Source organism: Protopterus annectens, chromosome 11.part0, assembly GCF_019279795.1.
Source record: "Protopterus annectens isolate FY-2018-M chromosome 11.part0, PAN1.0, whole genome shotgun sequence".
NCBI classification, from domain to species: Eukaryota; Metazoa; Chordata; order Ceratodontiformes; family Protopteridae; genus Protopterus; species Protopterus annectens.
Window position 1 is genome coordinate 1,040,008,216 of NC_056745.1, and position 14,194 is coordinate 1,040,022,409.

Below are 14,194 nucleotides of genomic sequence, written 5' to 3' on the forward strand. Positions count from 1 at the left end.
ATAAATTACTTATTAAATTTTTCAGAATTAATTAAAATTCTGATTTGTTTAATGTTGAAAGCAGTAATAACAGTAATCTTTAATTACATCAGAAACATGACTGCCAATTATATCTATGAACCTATGAAGATTACTGGATTAGGTACAGTAAATGTTTCTCACTTGTTGGAAATGTAATAGCATTTGCCCTGGCTATGCTTTCAAAGTAGCAGGCATGCAAGGCACCCGTCTATAATCAGATCCAACACAGATCTGTCTGCTGTGATATTTCTCCAACCATGCTATAAGAATGAAAATCAGTCTCTCACCTACCACTTAGAGAGGGTATCATGAACCAGTGCGGGAAGTCATTATACACACATGTTTTCACATCATGGGATGCAGTACTCGAAGAATCCCTTTATCTGAAGTGATACTGGTCAGTGGGCAGTATTTCACCACATCATGATGTGAACTGTGGACACATGAACTAAATGGCACTGCATCCTTTAGATGCTGATGACATCCCTGTTATGCAAGTGGCACAGTTTAGCCATAGCTGAGTGGTCTTGACCCATTTTGCAAAGACTCCTGACCCCGTCTTGAGCAGAATTATAACGGGGAGATTCCCATAAAGAAAGCATACATAATATTTGCTTTGAGGTCCTTAGCAAAGTTAGTCTATGTCATAATTAATACAGGACACAAATTTCTGTGGTCATTTGACTGCATGTTGCAATGGTGGCATCATATAAACCCAAAGAGCACCTACTAGGTCTTGGTCTAATAGAAAGTCAAAGATCGCTATGTACTTCAGGTACCCAAGGGCTCCGAAGAACAGTAATAATGAGACATAAATTATTTCCTTTAAGTAATACATGCTCCTGGAATACCTACTTGATATGTCTGTATACAGAAACTGTTGTGCAGTTTGAATGCCCTTAAGTTATTGCAATACAACATCAGGTGCTGCAGGAGGATTACAAGATGTGTCAACTTCTCCAGAATAAATAGGTATTATCTGTCATCATAAACAGTGGACTGAAACTCTCTGAATGATGCCAAACAGCATTTACTATCTACACAAATGAAACAAGTGGAGGGATAACAAAAGTAAATTGGCTTCTCCACCAGCTTCCTGAAGTGATGCTTATCAAAGTCAGGCTCTTATTGTGGCAATACTCCTGCCTGTTGCATCAGAGGTAAAATTTGCTTAAGTGAGGGATCTTCAGAAGCTTATGTAGGGGACGAAGATTTGCTACTGATGTCTTGTGACACTAAGCTACAAGATGAGGAAGATACATACCTGGAGGGGAAAGCTGACCATACAATCCTAACTGACAAGATCATCATCATATTTCCATACGGGATGTAAATTTGCATAGCTTCAGTATTTTCTATATGTGTTGGTCTCTTTACCATGACCAGTATGATCAATGCCTGTTTGACTGCAACCAGGAGACCAAATGGGCAAATCATCTCTGACAGATATAACTTACTTCAAAGCTGAGTAAACTCTTGTTATATTAGTTAGGGGTTACAAGGGTGCACCTCCTATTAAAATAAGTTTTGAACTGTCACTCATTTGATCTTCTAGCTGCAAATGTACAAAGTTTGATAAACCAGGCTTCAGTGATGTTAACTAGATCCTTTCTTACCTCTCTTTGCCAGTCTGAAAAAGAGGAATTTGAGGAGGTAGATATCTAGTTATCCTAACTCACCTCTTCTAGTACCTGCTGATGACCAAAAGCACTATCTGGTGCCACAAAATAATTGGTAACAGCTCTGCACTTGTATCTCATAACCAAATGTCTGTCTATAAATTTGTAACAGCATGTTAGTTAGCAAGTATAATCTAGACACTGCTTTTCTAGTTGGTATGGGGATATCACTTGGGAGATATGGAGAAAAACATCATGCGAGACCAAACAGCTCCACAGTCTTTTAATTAAGCTAGAACTCCTGTCAGAAGAAAAATAAATCCTTGGTTAAGGGTTTGCTGCAAGATATTTCTCAAAATAAAATAGTGTTACTCTATTGAAATGTGTGTGTTTCTTCTAACTCTGACGGGCATCAGTGAAGAATCATCACATTTCTGCCAATATCAGTCTTTTCATGCAGTGAATAAAGGAAAGTGGTTCCTGGATCTAGAAAATGCTCCAAATGCATCACTGACATAGTTGTTCTATGCATATGTGGTGCAAAACACAGCAGGCCAGACCATCATTTGGCCTGTCAAAGATTCTGGCACTATTATTACACCAGACTCTGATACAGGAATCTTTTGAAACCTAATTTGACCTGCTTCATCTCCAACAGCCTTTATTCTGAAAAGGGTATTTCTCACTTTGAACTGTAGCAGACTGGCCTGTTAGAAAGTCATTGGTACCAGTGGTCACAAAAGAAGGATGGTGGTGAAAGTTTCTTACATATCTTTGAAAAAGTGGGAAGACAGTAAGTTTACCTATGCTTCTCTGGTTCTTTCACTTTTTATTAGACTTTATGCAAGGTATCTGTAGCTGAAGGGAATAATACCTTAATTTTTAGGACTGAAATTAGCCAGAAATGAGAATAATTTGCTGGCTTATTGTGTCTCGAATCAGGCTCTGCTTTATGTCAGGAGGATGAGAAAAGAAGCTTACCTGTCTCATCTTGCATGCAAACCAAAGGTTTGTATGTCTTAGGTATTTATTTATTTATTTAAAGAGAAGGGCTGTACGTTGGCATAATAGTTAAAGTCTTTACCTCACAAGCACAAGGTACAGAGTATGATTCTAAACTCTGAAGAAAACTGGCTAAGCTTAAAACAGCCCACAATTGTAGCTAGACTAGCACTTACCTATGAACCTACTTATTAACATTTCTGTACTCAATTAGTTTGACTCAGTCAGCAAAGTAGCCCCTTTTCAGCAGAGGCCTTGGAAGAAAAGCTCCATGCAGCAACATGAAAAAAAGATGAAATACACAAAAAAGTTACAATCATTTTCCTAGAAGGATAACATAATAGAAAGCAAGCTTAAGAGCAAACAGTAGAAATGCAGAAGTTAGTCTTACATATTTACAATAAATTGTGTTCATAATTTGTCACAATTACATATATAAATCATATTCATGCTAGATCGATTTTAAAAATGCCACATTTATATGCAGTTGCATAGCAAGATCAGAAAACAATAGGGACAGCAGCTGCAATGTAGTACTGAGCGTAAATACTGGCAGTCATAGAGAGGAGTTCTCAGGTAATAGCCAGATAAGACTGAAGCTGACAGCAGGTTAAGAGAGAACAGTCTAGATTTAGAGGAGTTACATTCAGCAGATTTCAGCAAGAGAAAGTAGAGTGGGAAAAATTAGGAAGAGAATAGACAGCAAGATAGCAGAGCTGGAGAGGACGGAAACAGAGAAACAGAATAAAATAGAAAGGAAGCATTTTGAGTTTGGAGTGTCGGTAAGAGTTAAAAACAGGCAAAAAGGAGAAATAGAACATAGAAAGGCCTGCCATATGGTAAATAAAATAATTTTATAAATTATCACGTGACTGAGAAGAAAAGAGGAAGGAGAAGCTGGCTAAAAAGGTGAAGACAGCAGTTTCTTATTTTTTTATCACTGTGTGTTGTGAAGGATGAAGACAGACTCATGAAATGCAGGTAAGCAGGTCTTTTTTTACATTTATCCTGTACTTCCACTTCAGAAAATATCTACACTGTAAGAAAATTATTTAATAACTGACTGCATGGAAACCCTGAGTTAGAGAAAAAGACTAGAGCAGAGTTTTTTGCCATTAGGTAGAATCTCAAAACACTGAAACAGAATGACTTAAAACTTACTCTTCTGAAAACTCATTTTGTCAAGTTATAATTAACTGACACCATCATTCAATTAAGACTGTTTTTTGCAGCAGGCAAGTCATCTCTGTGCCCCTAAACACCCTTCTTTTCACACACACACATACACACGCCCTTTCTTAAATATACTAACTCCAAGCCCCTAAGCACCTTCCTTTTCACAAACACACACACACACACACACACACACACACACACACACACACACACACACACACACACACACACACACACACACACACACACACACCCTTTGTTAAATATACTAACTCCACGGTTACACAACATGAAAAAAGACCAGACACAGTACAACAAGACAGCTGGTAATATTGGTGGTTGTCTACAGATACTTTTCACTGTATGATAGCTTCAGCTAATTGCAATATGGTAAAACAAGTTTTCAGCCATTTGATTTCACTGTAGTAAAACTCAACCCAATGCCATTCAACCAAATAAAGAGATCACAAGAACATATGTGGCCACCAAATCAGCATGTGTGTGAAAGAAAAACACCAGCCTGGTATGGTCTGTTAAAGACTGTGGGGAAAAAAGGATAGACATGATACCAGAACAGCAGACGTCTTAGGATCAAGATCTGCTACAACAGCCACCACAAATAAGACAACATATTTTCAAGTAGGGTCAGGCCCTTTACAGCACTGCCAGAAGAAATCACGGTGGCTGTTCTAGTTCTGTGGCATGGAGAGATTCAGGATCAACTAGCAACCAGGCTCTTGAGGAGCCAGTTAGGAAAGGTGGGCATCTGCAGCCAAGTTCTGCTTGTCCATCTCTGAGGGAAGCAGGAAGCCTGACCTGCTGTACTGCTGACATCATCTGGAGGTTGATGAAGCAGCTGGCTCCATTATGAGCTGAAATGTATAATCACAAAGCCATGCACCAGCACAGTAGACACAGTTATTTCCACATAATGCAGTGTGCATGAGTTAGTAGGTCTGGCATCATGAGGTCCTGCCCATGGCAGGTTAAGGTCTGGGGTAATAAGGAGAGGCAGCCAAGCAGTAAACCTCTAATGGCTGCCTGGACTCCAACCAGCTTTCAGCCAGTGGGACCAAATGGACTGAGTGGGTCACAGAAGGGCTGATGGTCAGCAGGCAAAAATAATAAAAAAAGAAGACAGGAAAAATCTTAAGTGTCAATTAAAATAGTTAACACAGGTACCTGGGACAGATGTGGGGCAGGTGGCATGGTGGTAGCAAATTTGACTATGAGTTAGCTGGAGCTCTCCTCTGAACTTGATCAGTACAGTTCTTTTTAAATCAAGATCTTTGTATTTATAAATGAACATGTCTTGGCCTACTACAGTAGCAGTCACATCAGTCTAGAAATGATATAATTTTACATTTGGGTTACTTGTTTGGGTTACTTGGTGAGTGTGGGAATTCAGTAGATGTTTTGTACCTGTATTTTAGTCAACAATTTGACAGAGGGTCACAAAGCTGTCAGATAGTAGGAGAGAAAATAGTCCTGTGGTTAGAAATCTGACTCAGTAGTGATAGGAAACAGAGGGTTACTGATTTCCAGTAAAACATCAATTATTAGTGTGGGGGTTAGCTTTATAGGATACTGTGCTAAAACCTATTTTATTTTTCCTGCATTTATGTCTGGCATAACAATGGATCTGGAAAACAGAATTAACTATCTTGTAGGTACTGCTGCTGCTGCTGATGATGATGATACATCATCAGTCTGGTGGTCTCAGATAAGACTAAAACTGTAGAAAGTTGTATCATATCTTACTGACTGGAAAGAAAGGTATGTTAAGGGAGTTTAATAATAATAAGTGATAGGGCATGGATTTTGGTAGCATCAGAGGTCTAATGATGTTTCGGCAATAACCAAGAGAAGAATCTGAACATTATAATCATTCCTGTACTACAACCATTCAGTATATTATGATATGGTAGCATTTAAAGCAAACAGAATGAAGCTCCATAGCTACGGGTAGAAAGTGAAGAGATGCTTCATTTGTTCATCTCTTGTACAGGGTACCCATGGAGCTAATGTATAATACATGATCTAGATGTTACAGAAAAAAATGACGACTGTATGGCTGCAGTCATGACTTTGTTGAAGTGTATTAACCCCCCGGATGCACAGTAGCAAGTCCGCCCAAACTCAGCCTAACACCCAGGATCACGGCAACGTCACTGAGCATTCATGAATAAATATTTTTTTCAGTTTGTGCTCTGCATGAATATTCATTATAAAGTTGTTGAAGTTTCACGGTCTCAACACAAAGTAATGACATAATCAAAGAATAAATAATTGAAAGCAACTTCTCAAAAATCGTGACACTGCTGATAAAAATATTTGACAGTGATGGGAGAAGCAGATAGAAGTAGAAGCTTGTGGTTAAGACCTTTGCAGCAATCTCCTGCAAGGATTAAGGGCTGGCAAGAATTAAAGGATTAAAACTTCTATACCCAAGCAAAACTATCACCCCTAATCCTCTGGGCTCCAACCCTGACTATCCAATACAAACAGCCAATGCCTTCAACTCTTTCTTCACTGACACTATCCAAAATCTTGCAAACCATCTATCCCCTGATACCTCAAATCTGCCTACTCCCACTACCATCCCTCCCCCATTATTCCATTTAGAACCAGTACCCACATCCTACATTTGCTCCATAATCCAAAAGTTTAAACCAACCACCCCCTCAGCTGACAAACTCCCAGCAGAATTCCTGCAAAAAGGAGCTAAAGCTATTGCTTATCCCATCTCCATACTGACAAATAGAACTATAAAGGAAGGTACTATCCCATCGAGCTGGAAAATTTCTCATATCATCCCACTACATAAAGGCGGGAACTCCAATGACTTTTCCAACTTTCTTCCCATAGCTCTACTCTCCCCACTTGCAAAAATAATGGAGAGATGCATTCACAAACAACTACTCAACCACCTTCTCCATCACAATCTACTAGCTAACCGTCAACATGGTTTCTGAACATTCCACAGTACCACCACTGCCCTGCCATCCTTCACAAACTGTATCAACAAAAACCGCAACAATAATATTCTTTCTTCTGCATTCTTTGTTGATTTATCTAAAGCCTACAACATGGTTAATCACCAACTTCTTCTTCACATACTGAAGTCCCTTTGACTTGACCCTCTATCTATGAATTGGTTCACATCTTACCTTGAAAACAGACAACAGCCTATACTCTGGCAAAATAAACTATCAAATCACCTTCCTATCTCACTAGGTGTTCCACAGGGCTCCATACTAGGCCCACTCCTGTTTCCATTTATCTCAATGACCTTCATTTAGCCATTCCACTCTCCACCTGCATTCAATATGCAGATGACTCAACTATAATCTGTTCAGCCACTTCCCAGGCCAAACTTCAGTCTCTTACACAAAAAGCTTTCAACACTGTAGAACAATGGTTCTCTACCTTGCCTTCTCCTCAACCCCAAAAAAACTAAACTATTACTCTTCACACCAACCCAAAAGTCCACCCCTCTACATATCTCTCTCACATCCAACAATGGTACTCTTATTTCTCCTGACCCTACCACCAAACTCTTAGGAATTACAATTGACAATAACCTAAACTTTGATACTCACATAAATACCACAATAAGATCAGTTAACAGAAAACTAGGATCCCTCTACCGAATCAAACCTTTTCTTACACCAGAAGCTAGGATTGCTATAGCCAGAACCCACTTAATCTCAACCCTATTCTATGCTTCCCCCATATACACCAACCTCTCTAAAAATAACCTTAGCAAACTAGCTATATCATATAATAATATTGCTAGATTTGCTACAAGCTCTCCTTTTAGAACTGATCACTGTCTGAATCTAAAACAACTAGGCTGGTTAGAGTTTCTTAACCAGCTTCGATTTCATCAACTTACAATAGCCCATAAAACCCTGCATCAACCCAGCAACACTCCAATACTCTCTAGCCTCATTATACCATATAATAACCTCAAGAATGTACACTCCTCAAACAAAATGTTGATTAATACTACCAAATCAAAAAACTCGGCAGGCGACTCCTTGTTCTCTAACTCTGTCGGAAAAGTATGGAATCAACTACCACATGACCTTACATCTCAGACCTCTCTCCCACTTTTTAAAAGGAATCTAAAACTACTTCTCAATAACCACTGGTTATGCTCCTGTACCAACCCTGACTAACTTTTATCCTTGACTCTCTTTTTCAGCCAACATCCACTACAATCCTCCCTACAATGCCTCTATATACTATGTTTTGCATATAAATCCATGTTTACATTCATATTATTGTTATTGTTCACTTTCAGTAGTATAATTATGCACATCTTCAGAAAAAATTTTTAGTTTTTAACTCATTTTTGTAACAATGGCTGCTTTTTACTTTTTAAGCTTTATTAATTGTTTGTATGTTTTCCTGGAGCTTTTCTCCCCGGGCCTCTACTGAAAATGGATATGTATCCAGTTAGACTAGCCCAGTCAACAAATGTAAAATAAAATAAATAAATAAATAAATAAAGGAAATATGTGGAGCAGTAGGAAAGAAGACTGTGGAAGAAGTACACAGCAACCTTAAATATGAAGGGTATACACTATTTGTTAGAAGCAGTGTACACTGTCTGATTTTTTGTTGTTGTTGTTGTGTCTTTCGGCTGTTAGGGGTCGCCACAGTGGAACTCCGGTCCGCTAATGATTGGTAGTTGATTTTTAAGTGCTGAGTTACCAGCCTTGACGCACAACCTTCAACGAAGGTACACCCATTCACGCATGTCTCCACGCAGAAGACGCTCTAGCTGAGAAGCGTCTTACTGTGAGGCGACAACGCTACCACAGCACCACCACCGCGGGTAGTGTACACTGTCTGATACTTTTCTTTTTTCTGTCTTCCTTAAACTGAATTCAGCATTCTTTCTTGTAATGACAAGCAGAATGTCCAGTGTTTTCAGTTGTTCCTTTGTCTAACAGCTTTCTTTTAAATATTGATCTTCCTAGTAAAAACAAGCTGTTTGTCATTTTATAGTTGTATCCTTTACCAAGTACATACCAGTTGTTGTTTTCATCATTCAGTGTATACATTAAAAACAGAAGTTTATTAATTAACTCTTCAGTTTACCAACTTCATTCATGGTTGCTAGGCATACAGTGAGCACACAGACAGGTGGCTTTCAGGGTCAGCTTTGTATATGTAACTGTACAATTTTTTCTTTTAGTGGATATCAGGAATGGTTCAAGTAATTGCCTAGATGGTCTTTTATTTCCTTCATAACGAGATCACTAATTCTTTTGTTAGCTTTAGTGATTGCTCTTCTTTGGCCGCCCGAAACATAGTGTTTTTCTTTTATTGATGTAATTTTATTGCTTGTCTGCTTACGGAGAATACAAAAGTTATTTGTGAAATACTGACTACCTTTTCATTTACCCCTGAAATACAGTAATCATGAAGCAATGTATGCATGATATCACCAGCAAATCTGCATGATGTGTCAATCATGCCCCAATAGCATATTGCATCACCGGCTGCTGGCTCGTCAATCACGCAGGCCATGCCCATTCCTGCGCAAAACAGCTGGGGGGTTAATACACTTCAACAAAGCTGCAGTCACTCTCCAGATTCGTCTCTGTTATGCAGTAATGCATAAGCTGACTGACTGACTGCTACCTGTGGCTTGAAAATCCTTTGCTTGGGTTAAGATGTTTTTTTTCCTATTCTCAGTTCTTCAGCCCAGAATTCCTTCCCATTTGGCAGCAGGCTATAAAACAAAGTGATTCTTGTGGAAGGATTTGAAAAAAAAACATCAAAATGTTATGGTTCTGCAAGTACCACTTTGCATCTAGTATGCCCTGAAACTACCTGTGGATTAGAAGGCATATCTGTTAACAAGACTTAAAAAGACAAAATACATCATTTGAAAATAAATCAAAATCATAAATATGATTGAAATCTAGATTCCAAAATATTTGATAGTGACAACTGAACACATAAATCCTACTTACCAGAACTCAGGAACAATACCAGGCAAGTGATTATGGGACCAAAAAATGCACAGCCATGCATAAAAGTTCTTGCCACCCTTTTCAAACATTTAATAGAGCTCACCTCCCAGATCAAACAGGACCAGAAATGAAAGCTCTGGTATGAATTTGTGTCTACTCATTCAATCATTAAGACTTGCCTTAGAGATAAAAAGAACAGTAGTTTGTTTACCCTGTAGTGGTAACTTATTTCATAGGCTGGGAATACATTGCGAAAGGAACCTGCCCCTCCTGTAAGTTTTGTTTATTTGTTGGGTATAATTTTAAGCCCATAGTGCAGCTGTTTGCAGAGCCACTAGTTTTGGAAAGAAATATGAGACAAAATGGGACTGGATCTTTCATGACTTGAAAAATGAGACATAACTTTCTTACCAAGGGGCATCTGATGCTGGAAACGGAAATAGCACTCCATCATACCATTCTGTACAAGTTCTGCTGGAGGTTCTTCTGTGATCCAGTGGACACGATCTGTGCGTATTGTGTCTCTGAACAGAGCTCCATGATTTGTAGATGGTGCCTAAATATCAAATTTATATAATGGTCTTTTGAGCATCATAATGAGATTCAGATCAAAAGCTATCACTCATTTTGGCAGATAATTTCAGATGTATTGTAGAAAAATAAGTAAAGAAAAATGTTTAAACTGTATATGGCTGATGACAGTGCATCATACCCTTGTACTTGTAAGGCAAAATAAAACAAAAACAGTCTTTTAAAGTAATTTGATAAGTCTTGTAAGGAACAGTAATTCCTCTGATGAAAACAGTTCTCTTTTTCAGTTTTGATGACAATACTAGCAGCCATCACAGGATTTTCTAATAGATTTCTGTGAAAAATATAAACATTTTTACTGAGTGTTTAATCTCCTAGTTAAATTGCAGAAACAGTTCTCATAAACTGCACACATTTTACAGGTTATACTCACCACAAAAACATCTCCTGTCGTTATATCTTTATCAACAACAAACCAGGCATCTCGCTGGCCTCCTATTCTCGCCCTTTGGCCCAGAGTGAATAAAAACCAACCTGGATGAAAGTGTTTTCAGAAATATACATTTTAGTACTTAATAAAAAACATAGTGTCTTAGCAGAAGCAGAGTAGATGTGATGTCTGACATTTTCAAACTGAAAGCATTGTCTCAGTAAAATCCATAAATGCAGATTGCTTGTGCTCCTTTTTCAACAAGAAAAGTGTTCTTACACTTCACTTAAATCTTTAAGTCATAGAAACAACAGAACATTTTCACAACAAGTAATATGTACAACCACCTTTCTTTCAGAAAAAATATACCATGTTGGCATCAAGTATCTGGCCAACCTGAACTAAACTGGTAAGCACTGTTACCACTATGTAACACTAAAAACATTGCAAGCACTGGAAATGTGAGCAAATGTCTTCTACCAGGTTTACAGTGTAAATGATCCTTGGTTTAGTTCCATGCTGGACAAATAATAAAATACAATTAATTATGTATTACAGTTAATTAACTATTAGAAAGAAGGGGTGATAGTCAAGGAGTAAGTTAAATAACGATCAGATTTATAAATGAGACAGAAGGGCTGCAAATAAATCTGGTTCTGGAAAACTGGGCGGAGAAGGAGGTGGATGAATATTTGGAATACGAGAGTGGGCTTGAGGGGAGTCAGAAGCAGAAAGGATTTTTGGGAAGGGGCATAAGGCTTCAGCAGTGAGATGTTAAAAAAGTTAGCAGCATGGCATAAATGAGAGGACTGGGAAATAACAGTAGACAAAACAAAATAATATGCAGATATACAGAAAAAGATTTTGTAAGAATACCTCTAGCATTAGCAGTGGGATGGCACTTTGCAATACAGATCCCACAGAGGGGAAAGAAGTATTATGGGCACAGTGGAATGGAAAGCAATAAACAAGGACTATACAATTGGTTAAACACAAGAAATCTGGACAAAGCCACAAATAATGGGGGGACAAAGGCCCAAAAATAGGGACACTTTCCAAATATTGCTCTTGCAAACTTAGAAAGTTGATAGAATAACAGGTTTTGCATTAACATAAATTTTATGAAGTCTGAAACTCAAATGTCTTCCATTATTTTTTTTACTTCAGTCCTCAATAATTTGCCAGTGATCTGTCAGAAAACCACAGTTTTATGTAAAACGGATGAAAAATATGAAGCAAAAATCTGGACATTCTGCGAAAACCTGTACAGTTGAGAGGTATGCTTTCATATTAAACAGCTAATAAAATGACAATGATGGGAAGGGGAAGGCACATAAAAGTACAGAGAGAAACAGTACTATTTCCAACTCATCAACAGAAAACCATTCACAGCTGAAAGGGATCAGCCTGGTGAGATTACACCCACTTGAGCACATAAATATAATTTTTTTTATTTTACATTTGTTGACTGGGAATGTCTGACTGAGCTGAAGCCCTTTTTCAGCAGAGGCCCGGGGAGAAAAGCTCTAGTTATTATTAGTATTAGTATTATTATTATTATTATTATTAGTAGTAGTAGTATTATTATTATATGCAACAGTACAGAAAGTAATGGTACATGTACAGACAGATATTTAGCAGCAAAAAATACTTAGTTAAATACTTAGTTAATCAACATTTTTACAGATAATTCAGAAATACAAATCATAAACGATAGAGAAAATTCAGACCATTTAGTAAAGAGTCCAAGTTAGACAGGGGAAGTTTGGTATGTTGAGTGTATCAAGGAGGGTTGGAGCAATGGCAAATCCATTGTCATTTAAAATATTCTTTTAAGGTTAGTTTAAATTGTCTGGGATGTGTGAGTGTTCGAATTTCGAGGGGGAGTCTGTTCCATGTGATAATGGGGTGTTAGCTGTATAGGCTGCACCCTGCTTTAGACTTGGGCTTATAGACACTTAAGTCTTGGGAGGAGCTATGTAGGTTTTTTGTGGGAGCATAATGGGAGATAACAGAGTGCAAGGCTTGGCAATAAGAAGGCTGATAGAGAACAGAGTGTATGGTTTGGAGCTGAGAAAGGAGCAGGAGGAGAGGCAGTTCAAGCACTTTAGAGAGAGACAGTGATGGGATTTGTAGGACTGTTGAGTAGCAAATCTAGCTATTTTGTTGTAAGCAGACTAGTTTTGTGAGAAGAAAGTAGTTAGGGTTAGTGAGGATTTGTGAGCAGTAAGTTAAGCAGGGAAGAAGGCAAGCATGAGCAAGCAACTCTGGCTTCTTGTGAGAGAATTTTTTTGTTTTTGCATAATAAACCTAGTTTGTGGTGAGTTTTACTAATACAATTATTTTTGTGAATATCAAATTTTAATTGATGATCTATTGTTACACCAAGGAGTTTTGTACTAGACTCTACTTCTATATGGGGTATTGTTGAGGGAAAGGATAGAAAAGGAGGACCTTATGTGATTTCAGTGTTTTTGGGAGTAAGATTAGCAGTTTGGGGTTTTTTTTTTTTGGTTGGGGATAAGTTGATTGTTGGAGAGCCATGTTTCCACTGAATTAAAGGAAGACTGGGTAGTGGATAAGAGTTCAGAGGGTGAGTTAGCTATTGTTATCACTGTTGAGTCATCTGCCTATTGGATAATAGATGAGTGTGGGCAAGAGGTGGATAAACAATAGCACAGGTAATCAAAGGGCAAGACAGTTAATCCAATTATGTACCATATATGAAAAAATGGATGCCCCTTTCTAAGCTCTGTCACAGGTATGTGCAAACAAAGCATTAACAGACAAGAAAGTGGAATAAAACATGAGACTACATGGATGGAGTCGTGAAAGCTGTTTTGGCTGATAGCAGAATGGGCAAGTTCACTGTAGTCACATGGGCTGCATGCAGGAACTAAACTTATACAAATGCCAAGCAAAGTTAGTTATGAAAAAAGGAAAAGAAAACAGCTTGCTAAGGTTCAAAAAGAAATGTAATGGATCAAAGCTCACTCAATGCTTCAACATCTAATCTTCCATTGTTTCTTTGTAAATTGCTTTTCCAATCTCTCTTACCAATCCTTTCTAACCACCTCTGATTGATTCCTATAGTTGTCATGCAATATTTTACATGGCCTACTAATTACCCCTTTTTTAAAAGCAGCTTCTGTTCTAGATTCAACTAAAAATTCTACCAGTGCTGGTCTTTCACTTAGAATCACCCTATTTCTTTGTCTTTGCCTATACTCTGATAGCAATCCTTTACAGAGAAGGTAGTCTCTAGCCTGCAGTCCAAATGCATTCTTGTCCTCTTCCCATTCTATTACCTTTCCCTCTTTACTTATCTTCTCCAAATAGCTTGGTTACTTTGCCAGTTTTCTCCAATAAATTCCAACACCCTTCCCTATTCTCTGTACAACTACTTGTAATCATCCCTATTA

The 14,194-nt window shown here is 38.1% G+C and overlaps 1 protein-coding gene across 2 annotated transcripts in view; it reads right to left on the minus strand.

Moving 5' to 3' along the window:
• The window catches only part of TRMU (tRNA mitochondrial 2-thiouridylase), a 497,373-nt gene that overhangs the window by 137,485 nt on the left and 345,694 nt on the right, over positions 1–14,194 (minus strand). For both annotated transcript variants that reach the window (XM_044088386.1, XM_044088385.1), the window contains 2 exons: positions 10,776–10,876; positions 10,223–10,367 (listed from right to left, as the gene is read on the minus strand). In XM_044088386.1, coding sequence (XP_043944321.1) covers positions 10,223–10,367; positions 10,776–10,876 — 246 coding nt within the window. The remainder of the gene's footprint in view (positions 1–10,222; positions 10,368–10,775; positions 10,877–14,194) is intronic.